At 36.1% G+C, this 16489-nt stretch overlaps 1 protein-coding gene across 1 annotated transcript in view; it reads right to left on the bottom strand.

Moving 5' to 3' along the window:
• The window catches only part of CEP128 (centrosomal protein 128), a 461274-nt gene that overhangs the window by 52020 nt on the left and 392765 nt on the right, over window positions 1–16489 (bottom strand). The window contains exon 25 of the mRNA XM_014591066.2: window positions 11304–11327. Coding sequence (XP_014446552.1) covers window positions 11304–11327 — 24 coding nt within the window. The remainder of the gene's footprint in view (window positions 1–11303; window positions 11328–16489) is intronic.

The following is a 16489-nucleotide window of genomic DNA, read 5'->3' on the forward strand; positions in this document are numbered from 1 at the left end:
ATTTTATCAAGTGAGGTGGTTCAACAGGCAGTATGACGATCTATCAGCATCAAATACAAGGCTGTCAGTCTGACCTCCAAACACTGAGCAATTCAATAATACTAAATTCATCTGCTGGTGAAGTTCCATTCATTCTGTAATTTCTCAATGATACTTTCCCTATTTCACCACATTTATGAAAAATTTGACAGGGCTGTAAGGAACAATTTTTGCAGACAGAAAAAAGACTTAGATTTTTAAGTTGTTCATCACCTCTTGCCACAAGGTTGCAACTGCATAAACAACTCACTTCTTTTAGCAGTATTTTCTTCATCTGACCATGAGCAGTTCATATTTTAGAAACTTAACCCTTTGAACATAACCCCATTATTGGAAAACATACATATTTTAATACCGACTAACACAGAATACAAGCTCTGTGTTTGGGGACAAGGTGGAGAAAGGAGAATGTCGAGATTGTTTCACCCAAGATCCCTCATGAGAGATTCATGAGGATATTTCCGTTTGCCCTCGATGCGAATATACAGAAGGTAGACCAACATTAGAGCAGTGGGAAACTTGGCAGAATGGACTCGGACAGGGTTTGTGCAAAACCTTTTTCCGGTTTCAGTTTGAATGGGTTCCCAGGAAGTGTCAAGTCCGAACAAATCCAAAATTTTACAATGTAGCTCAGCCAGAACTGCTGAGATTCACCTGATTCTGGGTCAAAACCGTACAGAGCACACTGCGTTTTATTTGGTGGAAGGCCAATTGGACTGAACCTTTCAGGCAACTTCAATGAGAAGCTCATAGCCTTGGCAAAACCAAAAATGAACCTAGCTTGATCTTTGGTTTTGAAACAGCAAGTTCTGGCTTTGTAAAATAGATAAAGGCAAGTTTTCCTTAGCTTCGAGATTCTTACAAATACTTAGAAGAAGCATTGCAAATAATTAACAGTTATTTGGCCAGATTTACATACTAGTCAGGAGTTTCCTGAGCATAACAGGGACACTTTAGTAAGTACATTAACTCATTTGGGTCCATATACTCCTAAGTGCTTTCGAGCACAATTCAGTGTCCTAACAAAGAACAATAGCTCTTCCACAGCGTCTTCAATTTCCTAGAGCAACTTACACATACACTAGGATGAAACACAATTAGTACCAGGTCCAGAGTGGGAAGGAAATAAAGTTAAATAAAGAGACCAGCAGATGGCGTAATGGCTACATTGCTGGACTACTACATAGTCAACTGCAGTTCAAGTCCTGGACCCGGTGGCTTAAAATTCGTGCCGGGTGCATGTACGTAGTACGTGCCCAAAATCCTAAGAGGAGGATGGAGGAGAAGGGATTGTGGCATGGCCATACCCCTGGGGGGTGATTTCTCACTTTCTGTCTGTCTCTCTAGTGAGTGCATGTGCCCCATACAAAAATCTCTCTCTCTCTCTCTAAAAATAAATAAATAAATAGATAAGAAAGTTAAAAATAAAAACCCAGCAGCAATAATCTCTAACAGATGGCGGAAGTAACCGTGTACAGCAGCACTCTGTAATTCCAGAGACAAGGCATGCTCTTGGAATCACAGACACCAAGATCTTAGAGATCAACCAGTGTGTACAGACCAGATATATTTGTTACACTAATATTAGCTGAATGAATCCTGTGGATTCATTGGGCAAATGCTAATTTTTGTTCAAATGAGACAGGGTTCCATTTCATTTCTATTCCTTTGTTTATTTCTATAGATCTAATCACTGAGAAATTTTGTTTACATCTGAAAGCACATGAGAACGAAGGCAGTTTATTATTAGGGCCATTTAATTTCTCAAATGTCTTCCTAGTTTTATGGCAAATATTACATAGTGATCTGTCATCAAAAATTAATTTTAATGATCTGTCAGCTTGATTATGTCTTCTTTTAACTTTGTTGAAAGCAAAAATTTGAAAACCACCTGATTTGCCAAAGGACTGTAATGTAAACTTGTTTACTTTCTGTTTCTGAAAGGTACACCAAAACAGGTTTATTTACCAAGAGTTATCAAATAACTATAACTGTTCTTTCACTTAGGGGCATATTTGTAACTTACCACAGAAAGAAAGGTTTGAGTAAAATAAAAATCTTACTAACTTTAGTATCATTCTCTTGGTGTAATAATTTTGACAGTTGTTAACCTTTCAGCATTAATTTTTTTTTTTTTTAACCAAAACCTCAGAGTTGCAGATTGGCAAAGCCAATCTTCATTGTCATGCCACTCAGCCAAATCAAGCTGACTTTCTGGCAGAAGAAAAAGTCTGACTTCAATTTTCATTCACTGAAAGATGTTGATATGTGCCCCTGTGACAACTGTCTCGCTTCTGAATTATAATTCTAAGACAGATAAATAGATCAGGCATGGAATACAGCCAGAATCTGTCACCTAGATGACATAAAACACTACTGTTTTCCCTGATTTCTTATCAACACTCTCTTAGCTTTGTTTTTTTAGAGCTAATATAGTTTACAATCAGAGCAGGTGACAGTAGCTAAGATATTAAATGAAATTGTCTTCACTCCCTCTAACCCCAATCAACAGTATATGTGTAATTCAGAGCATTTCAGTCCCAACACTCCATATATCTAATACCACTCTGTTCCTAACTAGCATGCATGTCTAAGGGAAGAAGTCTTCCTCAGTACATTGAGCAAAGGTAAGATGGCTTCTTCAAGCAGAGCCATTTTCAGGGAGAGTGTATGTGGAAGCTGAGGATATATAAATCAATCCTCTTTTAACCATTTGTTCCTGATACCCTTTGGATCTTTGCATACAGGACCATGTCACCTCAGTTCAAAGAGGAGGCTCTATCTGATTCATCAGCTATCTTTCAATGTTCATGTTGGAGGCAACAGTCAGCATTGTGTAGATTCAAAAAAAAAAAAAAGAAAAAGTTCTCCTAACATCTTTCAATTACTTTCACTTTTTCTTTCTTTTTTTTTGAGAGGTTTTCGCTATAGGGCACGTGCGCTCGCCAGACAGAGAGAGACATAGAGACAGAAAGCGAGAAATCACCCCCCAGAGGGGATGGTCACGCTGCAATCCCTTCTCCTCCATTCTCCTCTTGGGCACGCACGCACGCACACACGCCCGGCGTGAGTTTTAAGCCACCGGGTCCGGGACGCGAACCGCAGTCGACTACGTGGGAATCCAGCGACATAGCCATTATGCTAACTGCTGGTTCCTGACTTTCACTTTTTTTTAATTTAATATGCCATAAATACAAAAGAATAAATAAAATATATACATATGGTTTAAAGACAATGACAACTCTTGTGTCTTTCATTGGCAGTTCCCTGATTACTAACGATAAGTAACTTTTTACAGGTTTCATCTTCATTTGAAATGGTTGTTCATGTCTCTTACATTTTTTTCTTTCCTTTGAAATCTGGGTTATTTCATTGTAATTGCCTTGGAAACAGTAAGACTTTGATACAAATTGGTAGTCCATTATATCTGCTACAAATATATTTTTAAAATAAAGATGCAGTTAGCTTTATTAATTATTTTTATTATTTTTTAATTTGCTAAAGGGCATGTGTGCTTGCCAGAGAGAGAGAAAGTGAGAAAGAAAGCCACCACGTCCAAGACTTGAACCACCGTAGGTAACTACCAAATATGCCACCTCCTGGCCCCATTATATCTTGGAGCCAGCTGGCATGGTGTTTAAGATGCTAGATCACGTAAGGTCATCTCAGAGGTTCGAGTCTAAGACCTGGAGGCTTGAGAAACATACTGGGCTCATGTGCATGTGTACCCAAAATCCTAAGAGGAGAATGGAAGAAAAGTGATTATGGGGTGGTCATTCCTCCAGAAGGTGATTTCTTACTTTCTTTCACTGTCTCTCTTTCTCTCTCTCTTTGTGGTGAGCACATATGTCCTATGGCAAAATCATATTTATTTCTTTCATGAGAGAAATAGACAGACACCCCCAACAGGGTTTCCATTGCATTCCACCTCCCAGTCTCAGCTGGCCCAATTCACATGTACATCTATGTTTGGTGTGCTCAGGCCCAATTCACAGGTACATTCATGCTTCGCATTCCCAGGACATGAACCCAGAACCTTTCTCATGCAGGTACAACGTTACCACATACCATCTGACTGAACAAATATCTTCTAATTGTGCCTTTTTCCTCCTCTGTTTATAGTATATTTTGATTTGATTCAAGGAAATTCTTAATTCTAATTGGTCATATCAGTTACTTTTTTTGTTTTCTTATTATAGGCAGTATGTGCACAAGAGAGAGAAAGAGAGGGGGAAAGAGAGAAGAACTCTTGACAAAGTCTCATCACACTGTGATCCCCATCCCAGACCCTAAGCTCCCCAGAATATTTAGTATATTTAAAGAAAACTCCCCTTACCTTGTTCTTGGACTTTGATTTGTTTGTTTGTTTTAAGAATTATTTTATTTGACTTTATTTATTTATCTTTAATTTGACCAGAGAGGGACAGATCAAGAGAAAGAGAGAGAGGGAAAGTGAGAAAGCAAGCTGCCAGGTCCAGGACCCAAACCATGGCCCACCGCGTGGGAGTCCAGAGCCCTTAACCACCACACCATCTGCTGGCCCCCTTGTTTGTTCATTTGTTTCCCTCTATGTGCTTTGTAATTTTGTTCCTTTATGTTGAAATATTGTTTTTTTTGGGGGGGGGTGTTGGTGGCAAGAGAGTATGTACACATACCAGAGACAGATAGAAGGAGAGAGAGCACCCCCGGGGGGGACGGGCACACTACAATCTCAGCTCCTTCAATTCTCCTTTTGGGATTTTAGATATAGACATACATAAAAACACACACACACTTTGCCTACTTTTCAAAATGCTGGGTCTGGGAATCAAACCATGTAATCAGCCTGTGGGACCCAGTTGCCTTAACCACCATGCCATTGGCTGGCCCTTACTGATATATCTGATATATATTTTATTACATTTATCAGTGTTTGTTACTGGAGATAGACTATAACTGCATTTCATATACTGGCTTTTACTCAAGAAACTTGACATTTTTTTTCATAATTTAACTGTGAATTCCTTGGGCTTTTAATAAAATTAATAATGGTATTTACAGATAATGATAATTTTACTGCCCTGGTTAGGACTGCCTGCACAATGTCTAATAGAAGTCTTCGGATTGGCCATCTTTTGTTCTTGGCCTTAAAGGAAGAATTTCAACATTTAATTGCTAAGGTGTTGTTTGTCACAAATTTTTCCTACATGGCTTTTATAACATTCGGGAGGTTTCCTTCTATACTTACTTTGCTAAAAGGTTTATAATGATGTTATGATGATGGTAAAAATAAGTGCTTTCTTATTCACATATAGAAATGACCTAATAAAATTTTATTTTTCCTTAACCTGCCACTATGGTCAATTACATTGATTAATTTACTAATATTAAACCAACACTGAGTCCTAGAATAAACTGAATTTGTTAATAAACTATCCTTTTTATGCATTCCAGAATTTTTTTAAGCCCATTTATTTTATTTCTTCCAACAGAGATAAGACAGAGAGGGGGACTCCCAACACTGTCACCACACTGTAATCCACCCCTAGTAACAGCCAGCCTAGACCATAGATGCACATACCCACATGGGACATGCTCAGGGAGATCCCAGGATATGAACCCAGGACTTTTACCATGTGGCTTCATTTGTGTTACCACTGCACCACTACCTGGCCTCACTTTCCAGAATTCATTTTGCTAGTACTTTCTGTATAGTATTTCCACAACCATGTTAATGAGTGAGAAGGCCTTAATTTTCCTTAATATATTCTATATCTACTTTTGGCAGGAAAGTTATGCCAACTCATGTTCGCTCTTTTCCAAGTCTCTGGGAGATTTTTTGTAAAACTAGTCTGATTCTAGAACATTTGGAGTAACTTATATATAAAATTATCTCCACTTGATAGTCCTTTTTGTAGAAAATTTTAAATGATTAAAAAATGACTAATTGGGCCAGCAGGGAGTGTGGTGGTTAAAGCACTGTACTCTTACAGGGCAGATGGTGGTTCAAGTCCTGGACCTAGTGGCTTGGAAATCATGGTAGGCATGTGTGCTTGCGTACCAAAATTCTGAGAAAAGAATGGAGGAGAAAAGATTACAACACACCCAGAGATTTCTCACTTTCCCTCTCTCTGTCTTTGTCTTTCTCTATATATATATATATATATATAGTAATTAAAATTGTTTTTTATAATCTAATCATGGTGCTATTCATGCTACTTCTTTTTAGTTCTGGTAAATCATGTTTTTCTAGAAATAGACTCCTCCTAACTGTAGTACCTATAATTTCTCTTCTCCTTTGAACTCCTACTTTCTAAGTTCTCTAGTTCCCTTCCCTAAACAAAGGCGTACACTTTGACCTTGCTTTGTTTGCACCAAACTGTTCCAACCTCTAATTTTCCAAGCATATATCTAAGGTTGGATCACCTCCAAGGTGCATTTTCCCTATTCTTACTTACAGTCTGTTACCACCCAACTCTATCCCACACACTGCTACTATAATTCATTCATACTCTATATACCACATTTACCAGATCAAAAACTTTCAATGGCTCCCTATTGGCTAAATAGTTGTGCTACCATTTTCCACCTCCCAACTGTACAATGCATATAACAAAGATTGCAAAGTGGTCATAGACTTCTTTTCAAAAGAGCATCCAGAATTCTTCCCAACAGAGTATTTCAGTAGTCAGTATTGACCATGAGGAACTGCCACTCAGGAAAACCCATTTGTGTCCCTGATATAAAAGATGAGGTCTAAACTGCTTGGTTTGTATTTCAAAGTTACAGTATGTCTCCTATTATTCTCAAAACCTATTACATATATTAATTATCTCGCATGAACCTATCAAAGAAAAAAATGTGACAGGTTTTGAAATGAAACAAGAACTTACTGTCTTCAGTGGAAAACTAGTTAGGGTTTTTGGATTCTGTGAGATCTTTGTACCTATCAGTCTTTGAATTATTTATAACTCCGAGTTGTAGATAACTGATAGCAGTGCAAATGATTCTTGTTCATAGACAATACATTTTGTCTGGTATGATTCAATTGATTTCCCATGCCATTGTGGAAGAAGTCAACTTTGCCTTTATTTGAAATTCACTTCAGCACCATTAGTGCCTATGTGTGTGGTTCTTTGAATGTTCCTTTAAGGTAGTTGTAACATCGTGCTCATCCTTTTAGTAATTAATGAGTTAAATAAACACATTTGACACATTTGGCATGAGTTCATTTGATATTTGTGAGATTTTTGCCTTTTCTGGAAAAAACAAAAACAAAAAACCTTTAACAAAACCTTTATTCACTATTACCTTCTAACTTGGATTACATACCTAACATGAAATGGTTTCTCTAGTTGTTTCTACCTAACGTTACCAATTGCTTTCAGAGAAATATTTAAATTCCTCATCATGTTCTGAAACTACAAAAACCCACACTTTTCACGATGAACCTAGACAGTGATGTCTTAATTATTTTACAATTATTTTTTCTTCATAACAGCTTCTCCAAAATGCAATATTCATGTCACTCACGTGCTGTATATGTGCATCATGCATTTTTATTTCTCAATATGAATTCATTTACATGTAAGTAAATGAATGAATGAAGATTCCTCGAGGGCACTGATTACAATGTGTTTTCCTTTTCTCCTCCACATTGTGAATCCAGTGCCTTAAAGAGTGCCCAGTCAACAGCCACTGCAAAGCTGATACATTGCCCATAAGCCAAGGCCCTCAGTCAAGACTACTTTCCAGGTAATCAATCACTTAGCTTTATTTGGAGAATAAACAACTATATTTTGACTGAAGGTGATTCCTTTCCAGGAAAATTTACATTAAAATTTAGTGAAGATGGCTAGAGCTTCTGTGAAATACCAAAGTATAGTATTGACCAGAAAGACTAGGAAATAAAAAATTAATGGATGTGCTTCTGGGGAAATTTTTTGCCTCAGCTATTGGACTAGTACTATTTACACCTATATTCTTAAATTTGATCTTATACAAGAATAAGGTATGTTCAGTTCGACCTTCATTCTTTGATTCTACAAATATTTATTGATTATTCACTATATATGAGAACATTTGACAGCCTCTGGGGACACATTTGCATTTACTCTTAACTGCAGAGGGTACATGCACTTATCAGAGAAAGGCAGAGAGAAAGAGAAGAAAAAAGCACGCCCCAGTGGGGTATGGTCATGCTGCAATCCCTTCTCCTCCATTTCTCCACCTTGTCTGAATTTTGGGTATGTATGCACATGTACCCAGCACGTTTTTCAAGCCACTGGGGCCAGGATTTGAAATGTAATCTGTTGTATGGGATCTGACTTCCTTAAGCACTAGGCCAGAGAACTAGCCAAAAATTGCAATTTCTAATCTAAGGAGCTTACCTGCTAGTAAACAAAGAGAGAGAAAAATTGGGGGCGGGGAGGACACACATGCTCATGACCTAAGCACCTAGATAATTGGTGATAAGATAAATCAAGTTTCTCATTATGATAAAAAGACAATCTTATTTTCAGATATTATGAATACTAAACCTTCAAAACCAATTTATTGTATATACACCTAAGGGAATGACAAAAATTGTAACATTTTTGCAGATGAGTGAGTCATTATGCTATATACTCTACATACCACACTTAATTTGCTCCAAACTCAACAAAATATGGACCCCCTCCCATCCTTCTATGGTCTAGGTGCTGCGTTGTGAGAAAATAATAAATGAATTTGAGATTGCTTTCAGCATATTTGATTTTATGAACTATAAAATACTTTACTAGCTGAATAGTCTAGTAAATGTATTAATTCTGTTCCTTATAATGCCATGTGAAGTCAAAGGACTTAATAATATTTGAGCATTAACATTATTACTGAGCATTTTAATTTTTATGATTTTACTTCTGATAATTACTTCAAATTAATACTATCTTGAGAAAACTGCTACTATAAAATCCTAGTCCATTTAATCAACTTTATTTTTCTCATGATGACTTGTTATTTTTACCTTTACTTCTAGGAAGATGCTTAGAATAAAGCACTTTAAATTCTAGTCCAGAGTACTATGTTAATAAAGAGATTATATAAATAAGACTAACAAGCACAAATTAAAGTTACAGGGTTACTTGTTATTAATATAGTTTTGTTTTGTACAGCATACTGGTATAACTCAAGTAATTAAATAAGAAATAACAGGCAGAGCCAACCATGTAGTCTAGTGGTTCAGGTAAGCAGATACCACATGGCTGACTGCAGTCTGAATTCCAGCTCCAGTAGCTGGAAACTCAGGCTGCCATGCCCTGAAATCTGACAGGGTGAAGAAATGGAAGAAAAGGGGTTGTGGCATGACCACACCACATTGTGGATGCCTTCTTCCTTCTCTCTCTGTTTCTGTCTTTCTTTCTGGCAAATCCATGTTCCCTCTGGCAATTAAAAAACTAATAAGAAATAATAAGTAATAACAAATGATAAGACAATCTAACATTTGTTTGGTTCTAAATATTTTTATATATTTTAACTCTCCTAGAAACTGGTAACATCACTTCAATTAAAACCTTTCTACCGATGAAGAAATAAAGAAAAGAGTTATTTGCTAACTATTTTATATGTTGCATTTTATACACTGAATCCAGGTCCTCAAACTCAAAAATTCTGTTTTTGTTCATACTTTTTAAAAGAGCATTTAATTCACAAGCCAAATCCTTTTGGCAAGACACTTTCTGGGAGTAAGTAAAATATATGTGGAGGAACACTAAATATTTTATTCACCTACAATGTCATCACACTGAAACTGAGGAGGTCAGTGTACTTTCCAAATGGTCCATTTAAATCTAGAGAAGACACTATTTACCCAGTAGGGTCTGGACACTGTCAATCAAAGTCACTTGCTTACAATTAATAAAATGTACTCTGTTAGGATCTTCATTCATCACACTCACAAAATAAATATTTTATTCTTTTCTTTTTTTGGACAGGGGATGTGTACACTCACTAGAGAGAGACAGACAGAGAAAGGGAGAGAGAAGGAAAGTGAGAGCACTACTCTCTTCGGGGAATGGTCATGTCGCAATCCCTTCTCTTCTATTTCTCTCTCTTTTCAGGATTTTGGGCATGCATACATACACTTGCACACATGCACACACACACACACACACACAGAATGCATGTTTTTCAAGCTACCAAATTTGGGACTTGAACTGTGGAGTCAACCATGTGGGATCCAGCTGTCTTAATCACCACACCACCAGCTGGCCCCAGAATTTTATTCTCTATTAACCTTATTGTTTAAAGGATTTTAAATTTTTTTCCTCCTCATTAAAAATATAAAAAGAGAAAAAAAATCACTAGTACTCCCAAGACACTCTTAATATTTTATGTATTTCCTTAAAGTTTTTTTTACTGTAAAACTATACATACTCGTTTTATGCATCATATTCTCTATATACCCTTATATATCACTTTTTCACATAAAAGCATGACAATATTTATTTTTTGAAAATATGACTTTTTATGGTCATATAATCTTTCATCAGTGTTATAATAATTTACTGTTCTTCCAATTCACATGGTTTTTATTATGGAATGTTTATAAAATTACTATCTTTTACAAACTTGAAATACAGAAAGGAATAAAATCACAACCCATAATTTTTGTCTAACAAATCACTATTATGACTTTTACTTACTCACTTCTATTCTTCTTATATATGCCTATATATTGTCATTAATGTACACATGACTTTATATCTTGCATTTGATGGGAGTTGGGGGTGTAGGGGTATGTGATCAGGATCCTGGCTGGCAGAGGTGCTGGGGAATGGATGATCATGGGTTGAGAATCTTTGAGAATACTTCTCTCTCTCTTTCTCAAAACATATGTCTAAATAAACTTAAAAAACATATAATGGCTACAAACCTGGACTTCAAATTAGAATCAGCATCATGATCTCAGGGTGTTACTAACCAGTCCATTAAGTGATTGTGAAAGACAAAAACAAATCCACAAAAAATGGATTATATTTAAACTAAGTATGCTTTCTATGAACTAGAACATCTTGGTATCATCAGTCCCGAGACAGTAGTGACCACTTAACTATGCTCTCATTTTTAATTGTTTCCCATTTTAAAAACCCCTATGTATATACCTTTTAGATATAGGTTGGTTTGTTTCTCCCTTTGAATTTTAGATATCATTTTAGAAATGCTTTCAGGAGCTGCTTGCTTGAGTGAGCTCGGAACCAGGAGAAAGCAGTAATTCTAAGAAGAAACAAAACGTTCCAACTTACCGTTTCTAGCGCAATTACACGGTCCTGCAAATAAAGCAAAATATATAATTACAAAACAGGCAATTAAAAATAATTTCAAGTTTACTTAATTTTCAGGCTTTCTATTTACCATCTCTCTGTAATATTTTATTTTTAAAAGTAAAAATGAAAATTCCTACACAGGATGCTTTAAATAGAAAGAGTCATAAAAGAATTGCTATACTTTTCCTCATAATTCATTTAGTGTTAGCACCACAAGGTTTCATTTAACAGTAAATACCATAAATTCAGATCTAGTTATTGAAAGGAAGAGATCTTATCACTTTTGCATCAATAATATAAAATATATAAAAATTAGCTAGATTTGAATTATTTGAACTATAGTTAATAGTAATGATACAGAAAAGGAATTGAGTACCTAACTCTGAATTAGGTATACAGTGAAAAATATGAGAACTTAGACACAAGAATAATACTGTCAATTCAAATTAACAAATCAAATAAATGAAAATAAGGAAGAACAATGAATTAGAAAGATATCCACATGTAGCCAGTTCCAAGCCCAGATAGGCCTTTCTTATCTATAGCATGAGGTTTATAGAAATACTTCTTTCAAAAGGAGTCATTGACAAGACTACTTAGAAAGCCATAAATGTTGAGGAAAATGCTTGTATTCTCAGCTCAGTGCTCAACTTAATGAATACTTAACAGTGATATAATTTACAATTTTAAACAGGAAGTCTTTGCAAAGAAAAGGGGGGCAGTGAAGAAGACAACTTGCAAGAAAACATTCTGGAGATTGAAGGTCTTGGAAAAGCAACCTTTTAAGGAGAGTAAAGGCTTTTTGTTTTTGTTTTTATTTTTCTCCCATCATTTTAAATAATTGAAGGTAATTTGTGGAATCTGGATTGTTTGTTTGCTTAATCAAATTAAATAACGATTTATCTTAAGAAATAAAGGGAAGATATGGAGAAGGGAAGGAGTCAGTTCAGGTCTCCTGTAAGGATCCACATGGTCTTTGACCCTAAGGAGAACAAAAGACTTGGTTCTCACTGTATTTTCTCAGACTCACCTAGACCAGAGGGCTCACCTCTGAGGAGGACTTTGAAACCTTTCCTCCAAACCTCAGACTGGGAAATTGAGTCCAACTTTGCTATACTGTAAACATTTGGCTAGGTGGACACAAGTCAATTTAATGTATTATGTAAAATCAGCCCAAAACAGACTGTTTTAGCAAAATAGTCTGTTTTACTGTATTTTGCTAGCATTCTTGGGTGAATCTCATCCTCATAGTTTTCATAAAATAACTGCTATTTTGCTGGAGGCTGGTGCATTGTTGCATTTGAACGCTTTACAATAAATGCCTACGATGCCTCAAGTGGGCTTTGATCCGTTACCAGGCATCTTGTGCACAATGTATCTGGGACGATACCATTCAGCAAAGCTTAATCATCCTTTTCAGATTGAATAGAACCTCATTAGATCCTTTATACAGACAAAAACACCTTTTGGACAGTATTATATTTATATGAACCATTTTGGAAGGTTCTCAATATTTATAGCCCCTGTTTGGGCCCTAAGTTTTTCTCATACAGGTTTGTAGGTTGGTGTTACTTAAAATGAACTTACTTTAAAAGTACATATAAAATTAGTTGGAAGTAAGTGATGTCAAAACAATAAAACTGAATTAAAATCCGTGTTAATTCATGTCTGAGTGTTTGGCAAAAATAAACTGATATCACTATAATTTATGTATTAGATTTTTCATTTTGTTTTTAAATATATGTTGTATGATTTGAAAGAAATAGGTGCCTAGTCTATAAGACAATGGACTCAACTAGTCTAAACAACTCTACTGCTAAAATATAAATATGTTGGGCCAGTAGACGGCGTGGTGGTTAAGGAATTGGATCTCATGGAGCCAACTCTAATGTTCAAGTCCTGGACCCAGCACCACCTGGTGTACATGTGTGCATGCCCAAAATCCCAAGAGGAGACTGGAGGAGAAGTGACTGTGGTATGGCCATCCTCCCTGGGAGGTTATTTCTCACTTTCTCTCTCTCTCTCTCTCTCTCTCTCTCTCTCTCTCTCTCTCTCTCTCTCTCTTGTTCTGGTGAGCACACATGCCTTATGCCCCTCCCCAATAGTAATGATAATAATGATAAAAGATGTCAATAAACAACATGTTTGGATGCAATTTATTTATGTCTGTTTGTCTATAACCTACTTCATTCTAAAACTGATTAGCTTCACATGAAAAATATACATGGTAAACAATAGAAGAGGTTAGGAAAACAGGATATTCAGTTCACCAACCTGAATTGCAATAGTTCAATTTGACAATCAACAATAGCTAATAAGATACCAGCCCACTGCTGTAAATTAGTGAGATCCTTCCAAAATGTAAAATTTTTCAGTCCTAATTACAGGCTATAAAGAAATAACTCCCAGTCTTTTTGAACTGATAAATTGATCTTAAAATTTGAGGAATGCATTTTGGAAATTTAAACAGTTGTACTTGACATTGTTTTTGTCAGGCAGTATCAGTTATCATATACCTGTATGTAAAATAATTAGGTTACTATACAACTTCATTGTCAAGAAAAAATATGTGCATGGTTCCTCTCATGCTCTTGCTATTAAATAAAGGCAATTTAAGCAATATTATGGCTTTGATATAGTCCATTAAAAAGTGCGAGTATATGTCTTAGAGTGAACATATAATTACACCAAAATAAATGGTATCTTCCTAAACTGCTCCCACCAACCAAAAACTGCACTTGTACTTTTTTTTTAATTATTATTAATTTTCAATTTTTATTTCATTAGAGATAATCTTTAAGATCAATCTGCTGGCTCAATACGGCCCCCTCAACCCGTACCTCCGTCTGCTCCACACATACCTCAAAGTGTGTATACTAAAAGAAAAGCACCATTAGAACACTGAAAGCAAGGGTAAGAGTGGGAGGAATCGAGAGGAAGGACAACCTCTGGAAGAACTGAAGTCATTCCTGTAATCATGCTATTTCAGGTGGTTTTGGCCCTTGTTTTTATAGTCAGGGACTTGAAAGTTTGATGAAATTTGATCTTCTGCCCAGGAAAAAATACATTATATACAACACATACATATAGTTTCAGGTATATTATTAGGAAAAATCAGACTTTCCAATGCCTAGCTATAGGTCTCCCAATCCTTTTATTCCAAGCATAAACATCTGAAATAAAATGCTAGAATAGCAAAATAATCTTATTAAACCTCTTTTATTAAACCAACTATTTACCAATTAAATTACCTGTCTTAAAATTTATTTTATTAAACTTACTTTGTTAAAACTTTTTTTTCTTGGGGACCAGCAGTTAGCGTAATGGCTATGTCGCTGGACTCCCACGTAGTCGACTGCGATTCGAGTCCCAGACCAGGTGGCTTAAACTCACGCCAGGCACATGTGCGTGCATGCCCAAGATCCCGAGAGGAGAATGGAAGAGAAGGGAATGTGGCCTGGCCATCCCCTCTGGGGGGTGATTTCTCGCTTTCTGTCTCTCTGTCTCTCTCTGTTTGTCCGGTGAGCGCACGTGCCCTATAGCAAAAACCTCTCCAAAAAAAAAAAAAAAAAACCTATTTTTTCTTTATGAAATATTTCTAGATAAATGATAATGATAATAAGAAAAGAAAAAATATGATTAGAAAAGTCCAGGGCACAAGTAGATAAATAAAACTCGTAAGTTAGAGGGAAAGGTTAAACAAACAAACAAATCAAAGAGAATGTTCTTTAAACATTCTAAAGAAAAAATTGTTTGGGGGAAAAAGTGGTCTGTCACTATTATTATTTTGTTGTTGGTACTGGGTAGTCCCTTTTCCACTATTCTTTAGTTCTAGCTAAGAAAGGGAAAGTTTAAGGAACAACTAAAATGGGAACAAATAATGACTTTGATGTTTACTTGTAATAACTGTACATGTAGCTACTGCTAATTATGGAGATGCAGTGGAGAATGCTACTAGCTGTTCTTACCACTTCCTAAGTGAAAACAGTGCTCCAGACATCATATTTTAATTTAGTCTAGGCTTGGCCAATCAAGTAGGTAGAATTGTATTTTGGGAAAAGACCATAATATATGTGATGAAAAAGATGTATTTTAACCTTTGATGATGAGTTTAGTGGCTTGCCTCAAGCTGTTTATATTCATTTGCTCCTTGGTCACAATGGGGTGGACATTAATACTTAGGAATGAACCTCAGCCCACTCGTCAGAATCATTGGAGATGGGTAAAAATGTGTAGGCTAAGTTGAGAAATGAATTCTAAATAGCATCAGAATCTGAATACCTGAACACTGACTGTTCTTTGATTCAGCTGAGCCAATCAAGTCGATGCACTGATTGATCCATCACAGCTGAGATAAATTGGAAGCTTATAGGTATACATAATCAGAATTCTTCTGCCTCTAGTAAGTACAGTTCATCAGGTCTAGTGACTATTTTACCACAATAATACATCATTTCCCAAGAATGCCTTAAATACAACATTATCATATGAAAAAGCACAATACAGGTATAAAAATATAACAAGAGTTCATCTTTTCCAAATATAAGAAGCTATTTTTTTCCTTTTATTTGGAGAAGTTTTTGCTATAGGGCGTGTGTGCTCACCAGAAAGACAGAGAGAGACAGAGAGACAGAAAGTGAGACATCACCCCCAAAAAGGAATGGCCACGCCGCAATCCCTTCTCCTCCATTCTCCTCCGAGGATCTTGGGCACGCACATACACATGCCCGGCGTGAGTTTAAGCCTCCAGGTCCGGGACTCGAACTGTGGTCGACTACATGGAAGTCCAGCGACATAGCCATTATGCTAACTACTGTTATAAGAAGCTTTAAGAATATATGGCAATTCTTGAAACTGCTCCAGAACTAAAGAGCCATGAAGAACAAAAAGAAAAACCCACAATGAGGATTCTCTTCCATCATAGCTCTAAAGCACAATGCCTCTTTCTTGGAAGAAAAATCTACCCAGCTTCATTCCAAAAGTCACTGCATGGTGATCTTACTGTCATCATCAACTCTGTTTAATCAATACTCATACTTTACCTGCTACTTTCAATATTAATGATATAGAACCAATGCAAATATATACTTTTTTCTTCTAGGTATTTTCTATTATGGTCCATTACATTGAAGAATGTGCTGGTCATTTTTCAATAATTAAAAGAA

Source organism: Tupaia chinensis, unplaced genomic scaffold (genome assembly GCF_000334495.1).
Source record: "Tupaia chinensis unplaced genomic scaffold, TupChi_1.0 Scaffold000528_1, whole genome shotgun sequence".
NCBI classification, from domain to species: Eukaryota; Metazoa; Chordata; class Mammalia; order Scandentia; family Tupaiidae; genus Tupaia; species Tupaia belangeri.